General features: G+C 43.5%; 1 protein-coding gene across 4 annotated transcripts in view; it reads right to left on the bottom strand.

Annotated features, from left to right (window-relative positions):
• Nucleotides 1-10,975: 10,975 nt before the first annotated feature.
• GCNT2 (glucosaminyl (N-acetyl) transferase 2 (I blood group)) overlaps nucleotides 10,976-17,869 on the bottom strand; it is a 95,785-nt gene continuing 88,891 nt past the window's right edge. For all 4 annotated transcript variants that reach the window (XM_044258775.1, XM_044258786.1, XM_044258794.1 and 1 more), the window contains one exon: nucleotides 10,976-12,482. In XM_044258775.1, the coding sequence (XP_044114710.1) occupies nucleotides 12,292-12,482 (191 nt within the window). In that variant the 3' untranslated portion in view covers nucleotides 10,976-12,291. The remainder of the gene's footprint in view (nucleotides 12,483-17,869) is intronic.

Genomic DNA, 17,869 nt, shown 5'->3' with positions numbered 1-17,869 from the left:
GTGTGATAAACATTTTTTCTGTTGGAGATATAAAAACAATTCCATGAGAAAAATACCCATCTATTTTGGATTTCTTTTCCCTAGGGGTTGTTTTTTAATTTAATGAATTTATTTATTTAAATTTATTTTATACTTTTAATTTAAATTCAGTTAAGGACCATATAATGTATTATTGGTATCAGAGGTCGAGGTCAGTGATTTATCAGTCTTATATAACACTCAGTGCTCATTATATCATGTGCCCTCCCTAATGCCCATCACCCAGTTACCCCATTCCCTTAGCCTCTCCCCTCTAGCAACCCTCAGTTTCCTGTGATTAATTGTCTCTTATGGTTAGTCTCCCTCTCTGGTTTTGTCTTTTTTTATGTTTTCCTCTCTTCCCCTATGATCCTCTGTTTCGCTGCTGAAATTCCACATATCAGTGAGATATATGATCATTGTCTTTCTCTGATTGACTTATTTCACTTATAATCCCCTCTAGTTCCATCTGTCATTGCAAATGGCAAAATTTCTTTCTTTCTTTCTTTCTTTCTTTTTGATGGCTAATATTTTGGATGTTTTATGCCCATGGGAAAACAGGCCAAAAAAAAAAAAATTGTGGTTTTGGCTAGATTGATACACACTGATCATGAAGGATCAATAAGGTTTCTGGTGCATGTGAAAGACCAAAAAGATTATGCTCGGAACTTGGCTTCTGGTACTACCATATCTAGGGTAATGAGTCAATGGGTGTTCATTTCCACCTTACGGGGCTGTGCAGTTAAGGTCAGAATTCCCGGCAGAATGATAACTTCAATCCTACCACCAGATGAAGCAGGTTAAACAATTGAGGTTTAGGGTGTGTTTGGTTGGTTAGTTGGTTGGTTGGATTGTTGGCAACATTTCATATGGATATATTTTCGTACTTAGAGAAAAACTGAAATAATAGTACAAGGAACTCCCTTATACCATTTACCCAGACCCACTACATGTTTTTGCATCCATCTCATTTATGGTTCTGTGTATATACATTTTTTTGAAGCTTCAGAGACTATGTTGGAGACATTATTATGCTACTTTATACTCTAGACACTTTGGTACAAAGTTACAAAGAAAAACTTTTATAGAATCAGAAAATTTAATACTGATACAATAACGTTATCTAACTTATAATCCACATACTATTTTTTCTCTATGGTCCCAGGAATGTCTTTCATCGCTTTTCTTTATACCTCCGGCTGAAAATCAAATCCAGGATCGTACATTGCATTGATTTTCATTTCTCCTTAATTTCCTTTAGTCTAGAACAGTTCACCTGTTTTTCTTTACATCTTTGAAGAGTACAGGCAGTTATTTTGTACAATGTTGATCGATTATGACTACAACCTCAGCTTATGCACTTGGGATAGGAGTCCCCGTCACAGGGATATTATGCCCAAATCTGCTTTCTTTCAGTTTCAGTCGATTTGTTCCGGTGTTAGTGATGTAACTTCACTCCCCTGATTACATGATATCTCCAGGTTTTTTTCGCTGCAAAGTTACAACTGCACCTTTACAGTTAATAAGTAATCTGGGGGAAGATATTTTGAAACCGTAAACATTCTGTTCTTATCAAACATTTGCCCACCAGTTTGCAGCAACCATAAATGATGTCCTAACCCCATCATTCCTTCTGTGTTTGCTAGTTGGCCTTTTACTGTAAAAGCTTTCCCTTCTCCTCCGTTTACGTACATGTATATATACATGTATGGGTTCATGAATTCATTTTGTTTATTACGTTACAATCTATTCTTTTCTAAATATTTATTTTGATGCTCAGAATGTCCCATGTTAGCCTATAGGAGACCCTTCGGGGTGACACTGGGGCGTTTGATTTGTTCTCATAGTTCTTTGCGTACTATCTACTTACTGGTGCCATGTTATGGTGCAAACTCATACTCTCCCTGCTCAAGCTCCGGAACCAGACTTTTCTTCAAGGAGAACTTGACTGGCTGAAATTTTAGCAAAGCCAAGGAGTACATTGGTAAAAGCAAGTCCCTAGCATCCAGCCACTGCCTTGGTGAGCAACTGCAGATAGCAAACCTTTAATCTAAAAATGGTCCCTCTGAGAAGAGGATTTGCCGGACAACCTAATATTGTTGTTGTTGTTTTATTAAAGGTTTTTTTTTTTTTTAAAGATTTTATTTATTTATTTGACAGAGCGAGATCACAGTAGGCAGAGAGGCAGGCAGAGAGAGGGGGAGGCAGGCTCCCCACTGAGCAGAGAGCCTGGTGCGGGACTCTATCCCAGGATCCTGAGATCATGACCTGAGCTGAAGACAGCGACTTAACCCACTGAGCCACCCAGGCGTCCAATTGTTGTTGTTGTTTTAAACAGGGTCTTTTTCTTACCAGAAATACAAATTAGGTACGATAGTATGTTAATTTCAGGTGTACAACAGAGTAATTCCACATTTCTATGCATACGAAGTGACTACCATAATAAGTCTAGCTAGTCAGCATGCAAATTTATTACAATATTTTGACTATATTCCCTATGTTATACTTTATGTCCCTGTCATTTATTTATTTTATGACTGGAAGTTTGCACCTCTTAAACCCCCTTACCTGTTTCACCCATCCTCCTACCCCCCTCCTCCCTGGCAGCCACCCTCTTATTCTCTGAACTTATGACTTTGTTTCTGTTTTGTTTGTTCATTTTACTTTTTGGACTTTACAGGCAAATGAAATCATACGGTATTTGTCTTTCTCAGTCTGACTTATTTCACTTATCATACTACCTCCTAGGTTCATCCATGTTGTCAAAAATGGGAAGATTTCATTCTTTTTTATTGCTGAGTAATATTTCATTGTATATCTATACATATACACCTTCTATATCCACCCATCTATCAATGAACACTTAGGTAGCTTCCATATATTGGCTATTATAAACAATGGTGCAATAAACACGGGGTGCGTGTATCCTTTCGAATTAGTGTTTTTGTTTTCTTTGGATAAATACCCAGAGGTGGAATTGCTTGATCATACGATATTCCTATTTTTAGTGTTTTGAGGAACCTCCATACTGTTTCCTTTACGTAGGATCTACGTCAATCCCACCAATAGTGCACAAAATTTTCCTTTACTCGACATCCTCACCAACACTTGTTATTTCTTATCTTTTTGATGCTAGCTATTCTGACTGGTATGAGGTAATACTTCATTGTGCTTTAGATTTGCATTTCCCTGATGGATGCTGAGCACCTTTTCACACACATGTTGGCCACCTGTATTTCTTCTTTGAAAAATGTCTGTTCAGGTCCTCTGACCATTTTTGAACTAGATTGTGGTGGGATTTTGGTGGGGGAGGGGGCAGTGTTTAATTTGTTTGGTGTTGAGTTGTATGGGTACTTTATATATTTTGGATATTAACCCCATATCAGATACATCATTTGTAAAAAATCTTCTCCCATTCAGTAGGTTGCTTATTTCATTTTGTTGATGGTTTCCTTAGCTGTGCAAAACTTTTTTAGTTTGATGGAGTCCCAACTCTTTGTTATTGCTTTTGTTGCCTTTGCCTGAGGAGATGGTCCAAAAAAGAAATATAGCTCAGACCCATGTTCAAGAGTTTACTAAAAAAAAAAATAATAAAAGAGTTTACTACATGTTCTCTTTTAGGACTGACAGCCTAATCTAAAGGAGCCCCTCTCCCTCTAGGTCTATTGATCTCTATCACCTCCCGTTGTTTTGGGGTTTTTTCCCACGGAACTTAAACATTGTCTAAAATTATCTTGTTTGTTGGTATCTTGTAAGTTTTCTATCTCTTCAACTTGAATATAAAAGCTCTATCAGTCTTAATACATAGGTATATGAACCTGGCACAATTTCTTTGTCAAATATATGTGAATAAATGGAACCTTCCTGCTTGAAAATCCTGTGAAAACACAACATATTTCTTTACCCTTATTTTACATAATGAAAGTTTTTCAAATGACATTTGCCCTGATTCCCACCATCCCTTAGAAAAGTTTCCTGCTTACATATCCAGATAGGAAAATTTCGATGTATGAGAATGACTACCACATTAGTGTTTTAAATTTCCTACATTTCCACATATTTGTCTGGCAGTCCAGAATGTATTTAAATTCACTCTGTTGCTTTTTGTAACTGTATCTCCTAAGAATCTCATGCTATTACTGTGGTTACTCTTTAAACCATTCTTCCTCCCCTGGGTCATCTCTGATACACAGCCATGCAGGTGGAAAGTCTAATTTAAATACTTCTTGCTGAGTCCCCTGTAAAGGCCACCATATGAATGCTAATTGTGGAACTTCCATGCCTGGCGCACTCAGAGGTATGCAGAAGGGGGTCACCAAAGGTGTTAAGTATCAGAGTTTAAATGTGTAGACATGGCAGTAATCAGTACTTTTCTTTCTAGCTGTTCATGAGCCATTATATCTATATAGGGAAATCCTGAGAAAATTAACCTAAATCAGAATTTTCCAACCAGTAATCTGTAAGATACAAGATACATTTCAACCACACCATTTTCTTCTCCACCATTTTCTTAGTGCTATGACTATGGATCTGCTCTTCTATCTTTTTCTTTTATCTCACTTCCATATCTCACTTCCACATACTGAATGTACAGAGTTTTCTTTTCCATTGTACTTTTCATCAGGAAATACCGCTTGAGACCAGTCTAAGTCTCATTTGGTCTAAGATGATGGTACTACATGTTACATACCATCTGGTCTGTTCTGTGCGAAGGTAAAAGTCCATTGGCCACAGCTCTCAACACACAGCCAGCCCAGAGTTAAAACCAAACAAACTGGTTTTGATCATTACACTTTGGTTATGTCAGATGTTAACACTGGAAGTAGCAGTTTGAAGGATATACAAGAACTCTTTGTCATTTTTGTAAATTTTTCTCTGAGTTTAACATTATTTCCAAAGTAAAAAATTTTAAGGAAGCCTTCTAAAAACCTACATGTTTGAGACACCTGGGTGGCTCAGCCAGTTAAGCATCTGCCTTCAGCTCAGGTCATGATCCCAGGGTCTTGGGATCGAGTCCCATATTGGGCTTCTTGTTCTCTGGGGAGCCTGCCTCTCCCTCTGCCTGCCACACACCTTGCTTGTTGTGCTCTCTCTTTTTCTCTCTCTGACAAATACATAAATAAAATCTTTAACAATAATAATAATAATAAATAAAATAAAATAGAACCCTACATTTTTGCCTTGTGCACCTGGCCTCAAGCTCACTAATAATTCACTTTAACTGAACCAAATGGCCTGAAGTTCATAAATAATTCACTTTAATCTTGCAATCACTTCTTAACTGTTTCTCCTAATCTCCTCAGCTTGTGACAACAGTTAGCCCAAGATTCCCCTCTACAGTTCGACCCTCGATGCTGTCCATCATTTTCTGAATTTTGTCCTCTTAAGAACCTTTCTTTCTGGATCATTCAGCCCACTTATCTGGGTAGAGCCCCTGGGATCCTTCCTAAGTTGTAGGTTAGGCTTCCTGGGCTCACAATAGGACTTGTCAAGTTAGTCTTCCAGATGGCTACAGTGGGTGCCTTTCTTTCTAAGTCTGTAGGTGTCCCTCATGGAAAAGTGAGCAAGGACAGCTTCACCTCTTACCCTCTTCCTCTCAGAGACATCACTGTTAGTTCTCTTTCCAAGGTCGGAAGTTGGCTCTGAGAGGTTTGACCTCTGCTGTTTCCCATGGCCGCTTAAATCCTAAGCCATCTTGACCAGAAGAGGGAGTCGTGACAATAAGGAATCTTCCAGTCAGTCATTGGTTTTCTCAAACTTCAGTTGTTTGCCTAGTTGTTCAAAGGGATCCCTGCTCCAGATTCCCCTTTGACATCGACTACTATACTAAATTCTTACTGTTTAAAAAGTTTAGGAGTAGTGACTTTTCCCTCTCATTTTTTAAAGTAATATATGCAAAGAAAAATTTTAAAAACCAGTCACCCATAATAGTATTACACAACAAAAAAAAGGGAGAGAGCAACCAGGTTATATACATATTATATTATATTTCAATGTATATTTATTTTCGGGTATTCTTTTCAATAAAGAGTATCTACCAGAAACCTATACCCAACCTCCGACATATCATGCACATGAATTAACATGCCATTTAATGTTGGGAACAACTCAAGGATAACTGCTATCACTGCTACCATTTAAAATTGTATCACAAATTTTTGCCAATATAAGAAGACCAAAAAAAGAAAAGAAAGAAAGAATGAATGAATGAATGAATGAAAGAAAAAGAAACAAGGTGACTTAATTTGGGGAAGGAAGAGGCAAAACTAGTATTTATAGATAATTACCAGAAAATGTGAGGTATAATAGATTGAAACACTATTAGAGAACACACTGAGAGGGGCCTCTGGGTGGCTCATTTTGTTAGGTGTCCAACTCTTGATCTCAGCTCAGGTCTTGATCTCAGGGTGTGAGTTCAAGCCCCATGTTGGACTCCATGCTGGATGTGGAGCCTACTTAAAAAAAAAAAAAAAGAAAAAAAAAAGAAGAAGAAGAAGAAAAGAAAACACATTGAGAAACTATTAGGAATAATGAAAAAATTTAATAAAATCCACATACATGATCAAAATCAGTTGTTTTCCTTTATGCTAACGACAACATTTAAAATCCCATTCCTAGTAAGCACAAAGAACTGTTTAAAATACGGGCGATTAATATAACATGGCATGCGCAAGACTTGCATAAGAAAACTATACTAAGGAAATACACAACAGGGGGCCTGAATAGACATACTACAGATTGATGTTGTCAAGGTATAATTACCTCAAAATTAATCAATATAAATTCTGTGCAAATTCCATTAAAATCCCGATAGGATTTTTCAAGGAATTTGATAAACTGTTTCTAACTTTTGCCTGAAAGTAAATGAGCATGAAAACGTTGAAATGTTGAAAATGTTGAAAAAGACAACAGGAATTTTTTGTCTTGCCACAGAGCAGAGATCTACTGTAATTTTTTGAAATACAGTTTGGCATATGGATAGACCAAAAAATCAGTAGAACAGAATAGATTCCATAAAAAGACCCCCCAATACATGAGAATTTAATATATAATCTTATTGACATTTCAAAGGAATGGGGGGAAGAAGGTATTGGGATAACTGATTTTCCTTAGCAGAATAAAAAGTTTAGGTGCCTACCTTAAATCGTAAGACAAAATAAATTTTAGATGGCTGAAATCCTGAAGAGTTAAACATAGAGGGTGAAAAAAACAACTACGAAAGTTAAAAAAGAAAATATAGTTTGTTTCGTGAGATTAAGAGTCACTTATGGTTTGTCTCCCTCCCTATCCCATCTTGTTTCATGGATTCTTCTCCTACCCACTTAAGCCCCCATGTTGCATCACCACTTCCTCATATCAGGGAGATCATATGATAGTTGCTGGGGGGAGGGGGGTTGGGAGAAGGGGGTAGGGTTATGGACATTGGGGAGGGTATGTGCTTTTGGGTAAATTGGAAGGGGAGATGAACCATGAGAGACTATGGACTCTGAAAAACAATCTGAGGGGTTTGAAGTGGCGGGTGGGTGGGAGGTTGGGGTACCAGGTGGTGGGTATTCTAGAGGGCACAGCTTGCATGGAGCACTGTGTGTGGTGAAAAAATAATGAATACTGTTTTTCTGAAAATAAATAAATTGGGAAAAAAAATATAGGTAATTTTTTTTTTAGATTTTATTTATTTATCTGACAGACAGAGATCACAAGTAGGCAGAGAGGCAGGCAGAGAGAGACGGGGGAAGTAGGCTCCCTGCTGAGCAGAGAGCCCGATGTGGGGCTCGATCCCAGGACCCTGAGTTCATGACCTGAGCCAAAGGCAGAGGCTTTAAACCACTGAACCACCCAGGCGCCCCAAAATATAGGTAAATTTTTGTGTCATCGTTTGTGCAGGGAACATGTTACAAGTGAGGTTCTCCAAAAATCAGACTCTAAATTGATGAGTGTGCAAGGGAGCTCTTCACATTCAGTATTTATGGAGGAAGAGAAGGGATTAGGATTAAGTAAAGAAGCTGGTCTGTAATACAAGAACAGTAAGGCCTTGATCCCCCTGCAGAGAGCTCATCGGCTGCTATGGGCCCAAGTTAGGGTGAGGGCATTGGGCCTTTATAGCCCCACACCCTCCTGCCATTGGGTGTAGTCTGACCCCAGATGGGATGTGGGTGGGGTCACTCTCCGAGGCTGAGAGTCATTTCCAGGGAAGGTTGACAGCTTCCGTCCGGAGAAGATCCCGTTTGTCCAGTGCACCACCCACACCACAGCAGCTTGGATCAGCTTCTTCCGATAAACTGAGAGAGTAGCTCCTCCGAATCCCGTGAGTGTGTTTTCTTGGGGAAAACTTACAAAGGGAAGATTAGTGGAATGACCTCCAGTTTCTACCATTGTAGTTGGTCTTGGAGCCATAACCGATGCCCCATATCTCCTTCCTCTCTTTCCCATTCCAGATTCCCCATATCCTTCACTAGCACCTCTGCTAGTCTGTATGCCTAGTTGGTGAGGTGACCCAGACCCTTGTCCGAGAGTCCGAGCCTCTGATCACCATGTACTTCTCATGCCATGGTTATTGTACTTGTCATTTTTCCTCAAAATGGAGTAAGGGACTAGTAAGAGTGGAGCACCTTGCCATGCCAGAAAATAACTAAGTGTTCAAGGAAAAACCCATAGTGATGGGGATAGGTCAAAGACTTGGGGCCACGTGAAAGAACTACCGATGGCCCCAGCTGGAACAATTAGAGAAAAAAAATAGTATTGGATTATTTATCTTTTGAATATTTTATGTTTATTTGAGGGGGAGTGTAAGAGAGAGATCACAAGCAGGGGGGAAGGGCAGAGTGAGAAGCAGACCCCACACCGAGCAGGGAGCCCAAGGCAGAACACCATCCCAGGACCCCAGGACTGCAACCCAGGCTAAAGGTAGACACTTCAACTGACTGAGCCACCCAGGTGCCCAAGGTAATACTGGATTATAACCTGAAGTTTAAAATAAACATCTATGAGCGCCCCACTGATGTAAACAAATTTTTTTAATGAATAAGTAAATTGGGGGAAAGAGACAAATCTCCTTTATAGAAGAATTCTAAATAATTTATGTAGATATTTTACTCAAAAGAAGGTGGAACGTAACTCCCTATTCCTTATATACAAGTTGCCAATAGTGACTTCCCTCCAAAGAGTGAGGTATGGAAAGGGGAAAAAACAGTGGCTTTCTAGTGGAGGAAGTTAACAAACACCACTGAAGTCAGGTGATCAAGGCTAGCCTCAACTCCGGTTAGGTCCCGTCGATGGAATGTACCCTGGCACTTCACCTCTGTGGTCTTCCTCTTCCAAACCCCAAAGTCCAGTCTAATCCATAAGCAAAACATGGGACAAAACCAGGGGGGCACTTTATGAAATAGCCGATTAGTATCCCTCAAAACCGTCACGGTCATCGTAGCTAGAGAAGACTGAGAAACAGAGGCCAATGAAGCATGTCGACTGAAAGTCACATGATGGGGCATTCTAGATGGGGTCTTGCAGGTAAAAATTTAGGAAATCTAATTAAAACGCACCATACTACTCTAATATGGCAATAGTGGAAAACTGAGTGGGGTGTACACGTAAACTTTCAGGACTATCTGCATTTTTTCCTGTAAAGTTTCTGTAAAACTAAAGCTATTCAAAAATTTAAGTTTAATTATTTTTATTTACGATTTTATTTTTAAGAATACCTCCACACCCAACACGGGGCTCGTGCTGACAATCTTGAGGCCAAGAGTTGAGTGCTCCACCGACTGGGCCAGCCAGGTGACCGTTTATTTGTATTTTTTTTGTAAAAATGCTAGAATTACCTGGTTAAACATGACCTTTAGTGGCTATTAGCCAACCATCACATAAAAAGACACAATAGCCCCAAAGGTGAAAACAATATATTAATTTATTTCTAAGACGACAACGCGGAACATCATTGCAATCAAGGATGGATTTAGTAGTTTCAGCAGTCCCCATGGGCTAGCAGAAACCCACTGGCCCAAACACTACAATCTTCCAATATTAAAAAATGCAAGACACAGAGATGACCAGCAACAGAAATGTAAACATCTTCTACTCCAAAAAAGAGTCTCGTTCTAGATGAGAAAACTCCAGTGTTAAACATTCCTTCTTCTCCGGTGGGGTCATTTAAAGTGGGGGGGGGAAAAAAAAAGATGGTTCTTAGAGTCCATTAGCTCTGGGTGTGTTTCCTATGCTTCAAGCCTTGACCACTCCGCACAGCTACATTTTTTTCAATAGCAGGAACAAAAGGCGGCTTTACTTCAAAGGCACTCCCTTAAATACGATTAACACTCAACAGGCACAGTCACAGGAAAAAATAATAAAATTTGTGAATTAAAGATATCATTAGTTGTAGTAACTTTTTTTTGTTAGAATAAATAAATATTAAGGAACTTAATGGATTTAGGAGGACAAGAGTAGACTTCACATTTTTCTGAGGTGACAGCACATTTTCTCACATTAACGCTGAGACTCTTCTTAAAACCTACCATCTCTGGTATACTAAATATGGCTTTATTTCACCTTCTCTAAATACTCCATCTCAGGAAATCGAACGAAGGAGACCAGTAAGAACACCCCGATCTTCAGAGAATTTGTTTCCTAACGTTTATTAACGTCTCTAAGCCTCGCTTACTTCATCTGCAAAATGGAGGCAACCTTGTGAGACTCCCAGGTGTGGTAAGGTTTTAGCACAACGAGCCGAAGGGAGCTCTCAGGATGCCTACAACGCGACAGGCTTTAGATTGTCTATTCCTTCCCTTCTCCCTTTGCAATGATCTATGATATCTCTGATTTAGACCTTGATTTCTTTTTTTTTTTAAGATTTTATTTATTTATTGGAGAGCGAGAACGAACGGGGGGGTGGGGGTGGGGAAGGGCAGAGGGAGAGGGAGAAGCAGATTCCCCGTGGAGCAGGGAGCCCAATGTGGGGCTGGATCCCAGGTCTCTAGGATCATGACCTGAGCTGAGTGCAGATGCTTAACTGACTGAGCCACCCAGGCACCCCTAGACCTTGATTTCTAATTACTCATATTCTTGGCCTGATATCCCAAATCTATAACTTTGCACATGAAAGTATTAAAATACAAGCAATCCGGGAGGTTCTCTACGGCTGCCTTTTCGACATCGATGCTATCACCAAGAACTTTAGAGTGAAAAAGCTTCTGTCTCCCTTCTCTCTTGGTGTCCAAGATGGGTGTGGTGTACAACAGGCACCCAACAAGTATTTACTGACCGCATGCTGAATGAATGAGTTGGATAAAGGACCGAGGCCAGGGATCGGTGACACAGATGCTCACTCACAGCGCAGAGCTCTTAGAAACCCAGTCGCTCTTACTAGCACTAAGCACTGTAAACCTACTCAGAGAATACTCTGGAGTCCTTGAAGCCTCACAGTGTAGAATCTGGACTCCATCTTGCAGGTAAGATCACTTCGGTGGGGATGGAGGGTGGTGACCCAAGAGGAAAGTGACTCATTCTGAGGCTAGAGACTCGGGAGAAGTTTCATGCAACAGCACCTCTCTTCTAGAAATATCTTCGTTCTTGGGAATGTTTCGGCGTTCTCCGTGGAAAGCAACAGCAAGGGACTAGCGTACATTCTAGACACACCCCCAAGAAAAGTCCAGTTTCCCTGGGATCCCTTTGCTGAAGCAGGAAGCAGTGGCTACTGTCCGAAAAGCATATCCTGCCTCCTGTCAATGATTTTACTTTCTACACAGAACTCCAGACACAGTCAACTGGAAATGCTAGCGTTGGAACTTGGGAACAAGACCTAGTTCTCCCTTCTGGTAGCTCAAGTTCTAAAGGAGACGCCTGAGTTGCCCAGAAAGCTGTTTCTATGCCTCCGTGCGGCTGAGCAAAGAGGACTTGTGTCCATGAATGCGGGGCTACAGACCTATCAGAGAAGACTCCTTCAAAGAGACACAATTCCTAGTTCCCTCAACAGTTCTCCTTTTCATGAGAACGTTTCTCTCCAGGGAGCATCTGGTGCAAAGGTCTGACGTCAGTTCAATTTATCACCGATCACAGCATCAGCCCCACTGGTGAGGCCAAAAGGCTGGCCTCACCCCGGGCAGCCACCCTGATGGCAGAGTTCACAGTGTCCACAGATGTCATCACACAGAATGACACGGCCAGGTTCTGCAGCCCTAACCTCACTCCGGCACCTCCTCCCCTAACCGAGGCAGAGTTCCCCCATGAAGCAAGGCTCTTCTCCCCAGCCCCAGGCGCCCGCTGAGCCCGTGTTACAGGGGATCAGAAATACCAGCTGGGTTGAATTACAGTTTCACTCTGATTTAGTGTTCTTTCTCGAAGCCTCAGCTCCAGGCATTCCACGGTGAGGGGGTATGTGGTAAGCTCAAACTTGTTAGCAAAGAGGCTGGGCGAATTAATCAACCACTTCAAGTCTCCATTTCCGTAGATACAGATGCCATGTACGTAGCGGCCTGCGGAGGGGAGAACAAGAGACTGTCAGAACATGCTGGGTTTCCCAAGCTGGGGGCAGTGAGGCTGCCCAGCAGTAGAGTCTTGTCTACCTGCGGAGTGGCTAAAAGGGTGCCAAGCACTATGGGCTTCTAATGAAGCAGGACCGTGGGGGCCCAGCCCACAGGGAAGTTCAGCTCTTTATGGGAAGACAAAGGGCACACAGAGGTCCTTAAAGAACAGGACAATGAGCGGTACAGTACAATGGTACACTTCCGTGTATTAGCAAATGAGAGTGATGGAGGAGAGGTTCTAGAAGCATACAGAAGGGAGAGGTCCCTATGGGTTGCCCTGGTCAGGGCTGTTCTGTGAGCCTACCCAAGTGCTGACTTTTTATCTCCACTTAGATGAGAACGAATCTCCCTGAGAGGACATGTCAGGACTCAACTCCTCACCCCCTCCGAGCTCCCCTGGGTACGTCTCCTTCTTTCTCTCACACCCCACACCCAATCTGTCAGCCATTCTGACACCTCAACCTTCAAAATACTAATGGAATTGGACCCCTTTCCACCACCTCCACTACCACCACTGGGGTCCACACCACCTCCACCGTCCTGTCCAAATGGTTACAGTAATAACCGGATTCCACTGCGACCACCTTGGTCTGTTAGTATGTTCTCAGCGCAAAAGCCAGAGCGACTGCTTTCAATGTCAGCACATCGCGATGTCTCCTCTGCTCAAAACCCTCTAAGGGCTTCTCATCTCATCTGGAGCGTTAGGTTCGTGATCAAAGGAGCGAGACTGATACAAAGCGAAGGTCAAGCAAAGCTTCATTTCATGCGAAGCATTGAGAATCAGACCATTCAGGGCCGCCTCTTAAAGAGAGAGTGACCCCTCCCACCCTCACAGACTAACTTTTCTAGAGCAAAGGCCATGTGGTTGAGCCTGGCCACACACAGATGGCCAATGAGATTGCAACACGCAGAGGAAGCCGCACAGTCATGGTAGGTCCCACACAGGTGGGCAACTGAATTACAATTCACCCTATAGTAGCTATTCGAACTAGCCTATCACTTTGGTCAGAATTGGCGCCCAAAAGGCGGGGCCCACACTCCTTGGTAGCTAGGGGACAGTATGCGCGCCCCACTGATTGGATGTCTCCACCTGGCCCGACTCATCCCTGCATTCCAGCTCTGTTATCTCCACCTGACCTGACCCACCCTTGTATTAGGGCTCTGTTATCAGGGACTGGTCGACCACATTCTAATGGTTTCCAGGACTTGCTTTTAAGTAAGTTCCCCTGGCGGGGTGGGGACAGGGTCAGGTTAAGTTTTACTGCATAAACAACAAAATCACTGTTTAACCCGATGGAATCGCTCTGGCTAAGTAGGCTCTTTCATGGACTCCTCAGGTTCTTGCTCATTGCCTTCCAACCCTTAATAACCCTTGCTTAGTCCCTTCCGCCACACTGGCCTCCTTGCCGGCCCCGAGCCCACCACGCACGCTCTACCAGAGAATCCACGTTGCTCCTCTCCTCCTGCCAGCCCCTTTCCACCACACATCCTGGAGGCTCGCTCTCACACCGCACCCCAGACACCTGCTCCAAGGCCGTGTTCTCAGTGAGGCCTCCTCTGACCCCTCTTTCCTCCTTCTCTGATTCATTTTCCTCTTGGCTCTCATGAGCAACAGGTAGATATGTGTGTCAGTGCCAGGAAGGCAAAAATTTGTTTACTGTCTTTCTTTCCAGATAATTGTTCATTGTCTTTCTCCCTAGACTAGAACATAAGGTTCGAAAGGGCTGAACTTGAGACCATTTTGTTCCCCTCTATGTCCTCGGCATCTGGGACAGAACGTTGTAAACATTAGGTGTTACATTAATACTACTGAACAAATGGAGAGAAGGATGGGTGGCAACTTTGTGGAAGGACAGACTAGGGGAAGCCATGGGGGGCACAGATGGTGGCTTCATTTGGGGACAAATGCCTCTGAAAAATGTGCAGGGGTGGGAATTTTCTACTAGAACTGGGAGTTTGGTTGGGAAGTGGGTCAGAAGAAGAATGGTAGGAAGTTGAACCTCTTTTCTAGAGGTTTCTTGGCATAGAGAGGAACGACTATGGTTGACTGACCTAAAACAAACTAAAGGCCTGGGCCTTTTTTTTTTTTTAATCCCATACACAGGGAGAGTCTCTGAAGATTTCTGAATGGAAGATTCAAATGGTGAAACGAGCTTTAGCAAGATTAATTTTGCACAGCTTGGCAGGGTGCGTTAGAAATCAATCATGAGGCCACACTAACAACTTAATGCAAACCAGAGAACCGGTTCAAAGTTAATGGTTGCCATGAGCGGGGAAGGAAAGGTATTAGAAACAGAGCAGAGAAGGGCTGACAGGACTTGTGATTAATTGAATGTGCCTGGGAGGAAGTACAAGAGAGACTGGAAATCACGGGGCACAGAAGCCAGAGTTGTGGGAAGTCAGAGAAGGACCCGGGGGAGCAGGCGGGGGTAAGAACTGAAGTCATAAGCAGCTCGTCCACGCTTAAGAGAGTGAAGTGAACAGGGGTGACTGTTTCAGTGTGGATGGAATACAGGCTACACAGACAACTTGGTCTTCAGGCCAGAAGCAATCCCTACACACCTGATAGAGAAGAGAATCCCTACCCACCAGCACAGAGGCGGCAACACAGGAAGGCAGGAGAGCAAGGGGATGCTCTAGGGAAACCACACAAAGCTGAGACCCTCCCCCCCAGATGGTGACGCCAGTTGTGAGGATGGGTAGCTTTCCTCTCAGAACAGGAAAGGAACGATGAGAGTGTGTCCAAAGTACCCTGACATGGAGAAAAGGGGATGGCATGACAAACGGGTAAGGGGATGTCCATCAAGTGTCTTGAAAGTTCTTCCTCAAGTTGAAGCTGTTACCTTCTGAGAGTAGAAAGGCCGTTTTAGCCTGAGAGTTTAAGGCGAGCAGGAAAGATGAAAAGGACACCAGGAAGATAATGAGGTAAATAAAAGAGTAAGTAGGCAGCCAGGAGGGTCTAGCCTCTTTGTTGCGGGGGGGACAGTCTCCAGTGATGATCTGCTTAGGCAAACACAAATGGCATAAAGCGGATGGTGGTGACCCTTATGCATAGGAATGGGCCTTGTAGGGTCAAACGGCAGGGGAATCTGGACTGTTGAGTCAGAACAGCATGGGACAGCTGACCCTGTTACACAGGCTGGTCAGGGAGTCCTCGGAAGCTAGTTGGAGGAAGCAGCTGGGACAGTTGAAACCTTGGCAATCCCAGTTTTAAAAAAAGCTGCCACGTTTCAAACAACAACAACAACAACAACAAATTTTAGATGTGGGGATATAGCAATGAACAAATTGGTCAAAAATCCTAGCCTTCTTGGAGCTTCTATTCTGCTCTGGGGAGAAAGACGGGAAGATACAAAGCACGTAAGCTGGTGAAGAAAACTAGCAGAGCGACAAAGAGATTGTAATCAAAGGCGGAAGCTCCAAGTTCAAGACCACGGAGCTAGAGCAGTTGGGTGATTCTAAGTGCTGGCAGGGTCCAGAGTGGGTACATATCCACGGGTTTGGAACAATTCCTATTACTCGCCAGCAAGGGGAAAGGCCCAGATCGTACTCCTGACTTGCTGGTCTGGCATGCACTGTTCTGCCTTCTCTGGGTTCTTTTTCTTTTCCCTCTTGAGTGGTTTGGGGGATAAACTATTTTTATGCTCTGTACCGTACAAGGCTTTCAGATGTTCACTGGTGTAACAGGTGCTAAAAGAAGAAAAATGAGACATTTCTGTGAGAGACTTGGGCTGCCCAAGCTTTGTACGCTAGGTAGGTCCCTGGCTCAGGGATCCTCTCATGGGCCCACTTGTCATGTGGTAAGTAAAAATCCCTCTAAAAATGTAAACCTGACTAGCCTATACCTTCTCTATGGGGTAGGGCTCGGGTACAGGTGAGGACAAGGAGGTGGAAGGTAAGGCTCTATGGAGGGGTAAGGGTTGTGACGGAGGTACAGGGGGACAGGAGCCTCCACGGTGGAGGATAGAGCCACAAAGTCATGACATCCCATGGGTCCCTGCCATGGAGGCTGAAGTCCTCCCGAGTTACAGCCAGAGAGAAGCAGCAGATCAGAGGATGACCACGGCGGTCCCAGAAGGAGGGTGACAGGGTTACGGGAGGACTTTGGGGAACTCAAATACTGGGACCCCCAACTGATGGTGATGATGGTCTCTTTTCTAAAGACCCAGGAGACCCCAAAGCAAATGTCTTCTCCACCCTCCTCCTTCCACCAGCAGGGTGGGCCGCGATGAAATGCAGGCATGTGGCACAGGTATCCTCTGGGGACAATATGTTGGCTGATTAAGGTAAAGACATGAATATGGCTGCCGAGGGGCAGGCTGTACAGTGACATGAGGATTTGCCATCTGCAGCGGAAGCGGACACTCAGGGAGACAGGAGAAGGAGGTGGGGAGGAACGGAGAGCTGCTAAGAGGCAGCCATTTGGAGGTTTTCCTCTGAAACGTGAGGTGTTGATGAGATGTCCCCGAGAGGGAAGCCAGAGACTGCACGTAGACGGACTGATGGACGAGTAGAGGTGGCAAAGCTTTGTCAGCATAGGGAGCAAAGGCCACCTCCCCTTATGGGCTGAGTTGTCCCCCTCCCCAAATCCATCCGTTGAAGTCCTAGACCCCTGCCTCTGTACCTCAGACTGTGACTGTGTCTGAGACAGAGCTATTCAAGCTAAAATGAGGTCATACAGGATGGGCCCTAGTGCAGTAGGAATGCTGTGGGGGTAAAAAGAGGAGATGAGGACCCAGACGCACAAAGAAGGAAGCCCACGTGAGGCCTTAGGAAGAAGGTGGCCACCTGTGAGCCTCTCAGGAGAAACCAAATCTGTCACCACCTCGATCTCCAGCTTCCAGCCTGCAGGAGGGTGAGGAAACAAATTTCTGTTGTTGAAGTCACCCGGTCTCTCATACTTGATTACGTGAGCCCTAGTTAATGAATACCATGCTCGCTACATACCAGGCAACAGTTTAAATGGAATGTTGACCAGGGCGGATGAAAGCCCTTCTTTATAAAGTCCTACAGAAATGAAAACTTACTGGGGCGCCTGGGTGGCTCCGTTGGGTAAGTGTCTGCCTGAGGCTCAGGTCATGAGTCTGGGTCCCGGGATAGAGTCCCTCTCGGTGGGGAGCCTGCTTCTTCCTCTGCCCACTATTCCCCCTATTTGTGCTCTCTCTCTCTCTCTCTCTGTCAAATGAATGAATAAAATCTTTAAAAAAAAAAAGAAAGAAATGAAAACTACTTAAACTTTCTCATTCTTGTCCAGTTGGAGGAAAGACATCTCTTGTTAGTGCTGCCCGTCATCACCCCAGAGCAGCCGTGAATACCTCCAAGCCAGCTGGAAGCCC

This window comes from Neovison vison, chromosome 1 (genome assembly GCF_020171115.1).
Source record: "Neovison vison isolate M4711 chromosome 1, ASM_NN_V1, whole genome shotgun sequence".
Lineage (NCBI taxonomy): Eukaryota > Metazoa > Chordata > Mammalia > Carnivora > Mustelidae > Neogale > Neogale vison.
The sequence above is the reverse complement of the archived record's forward strand: the minus strand, read 5'-3'. Positions and strand labels throughout refer to the sequence as shown.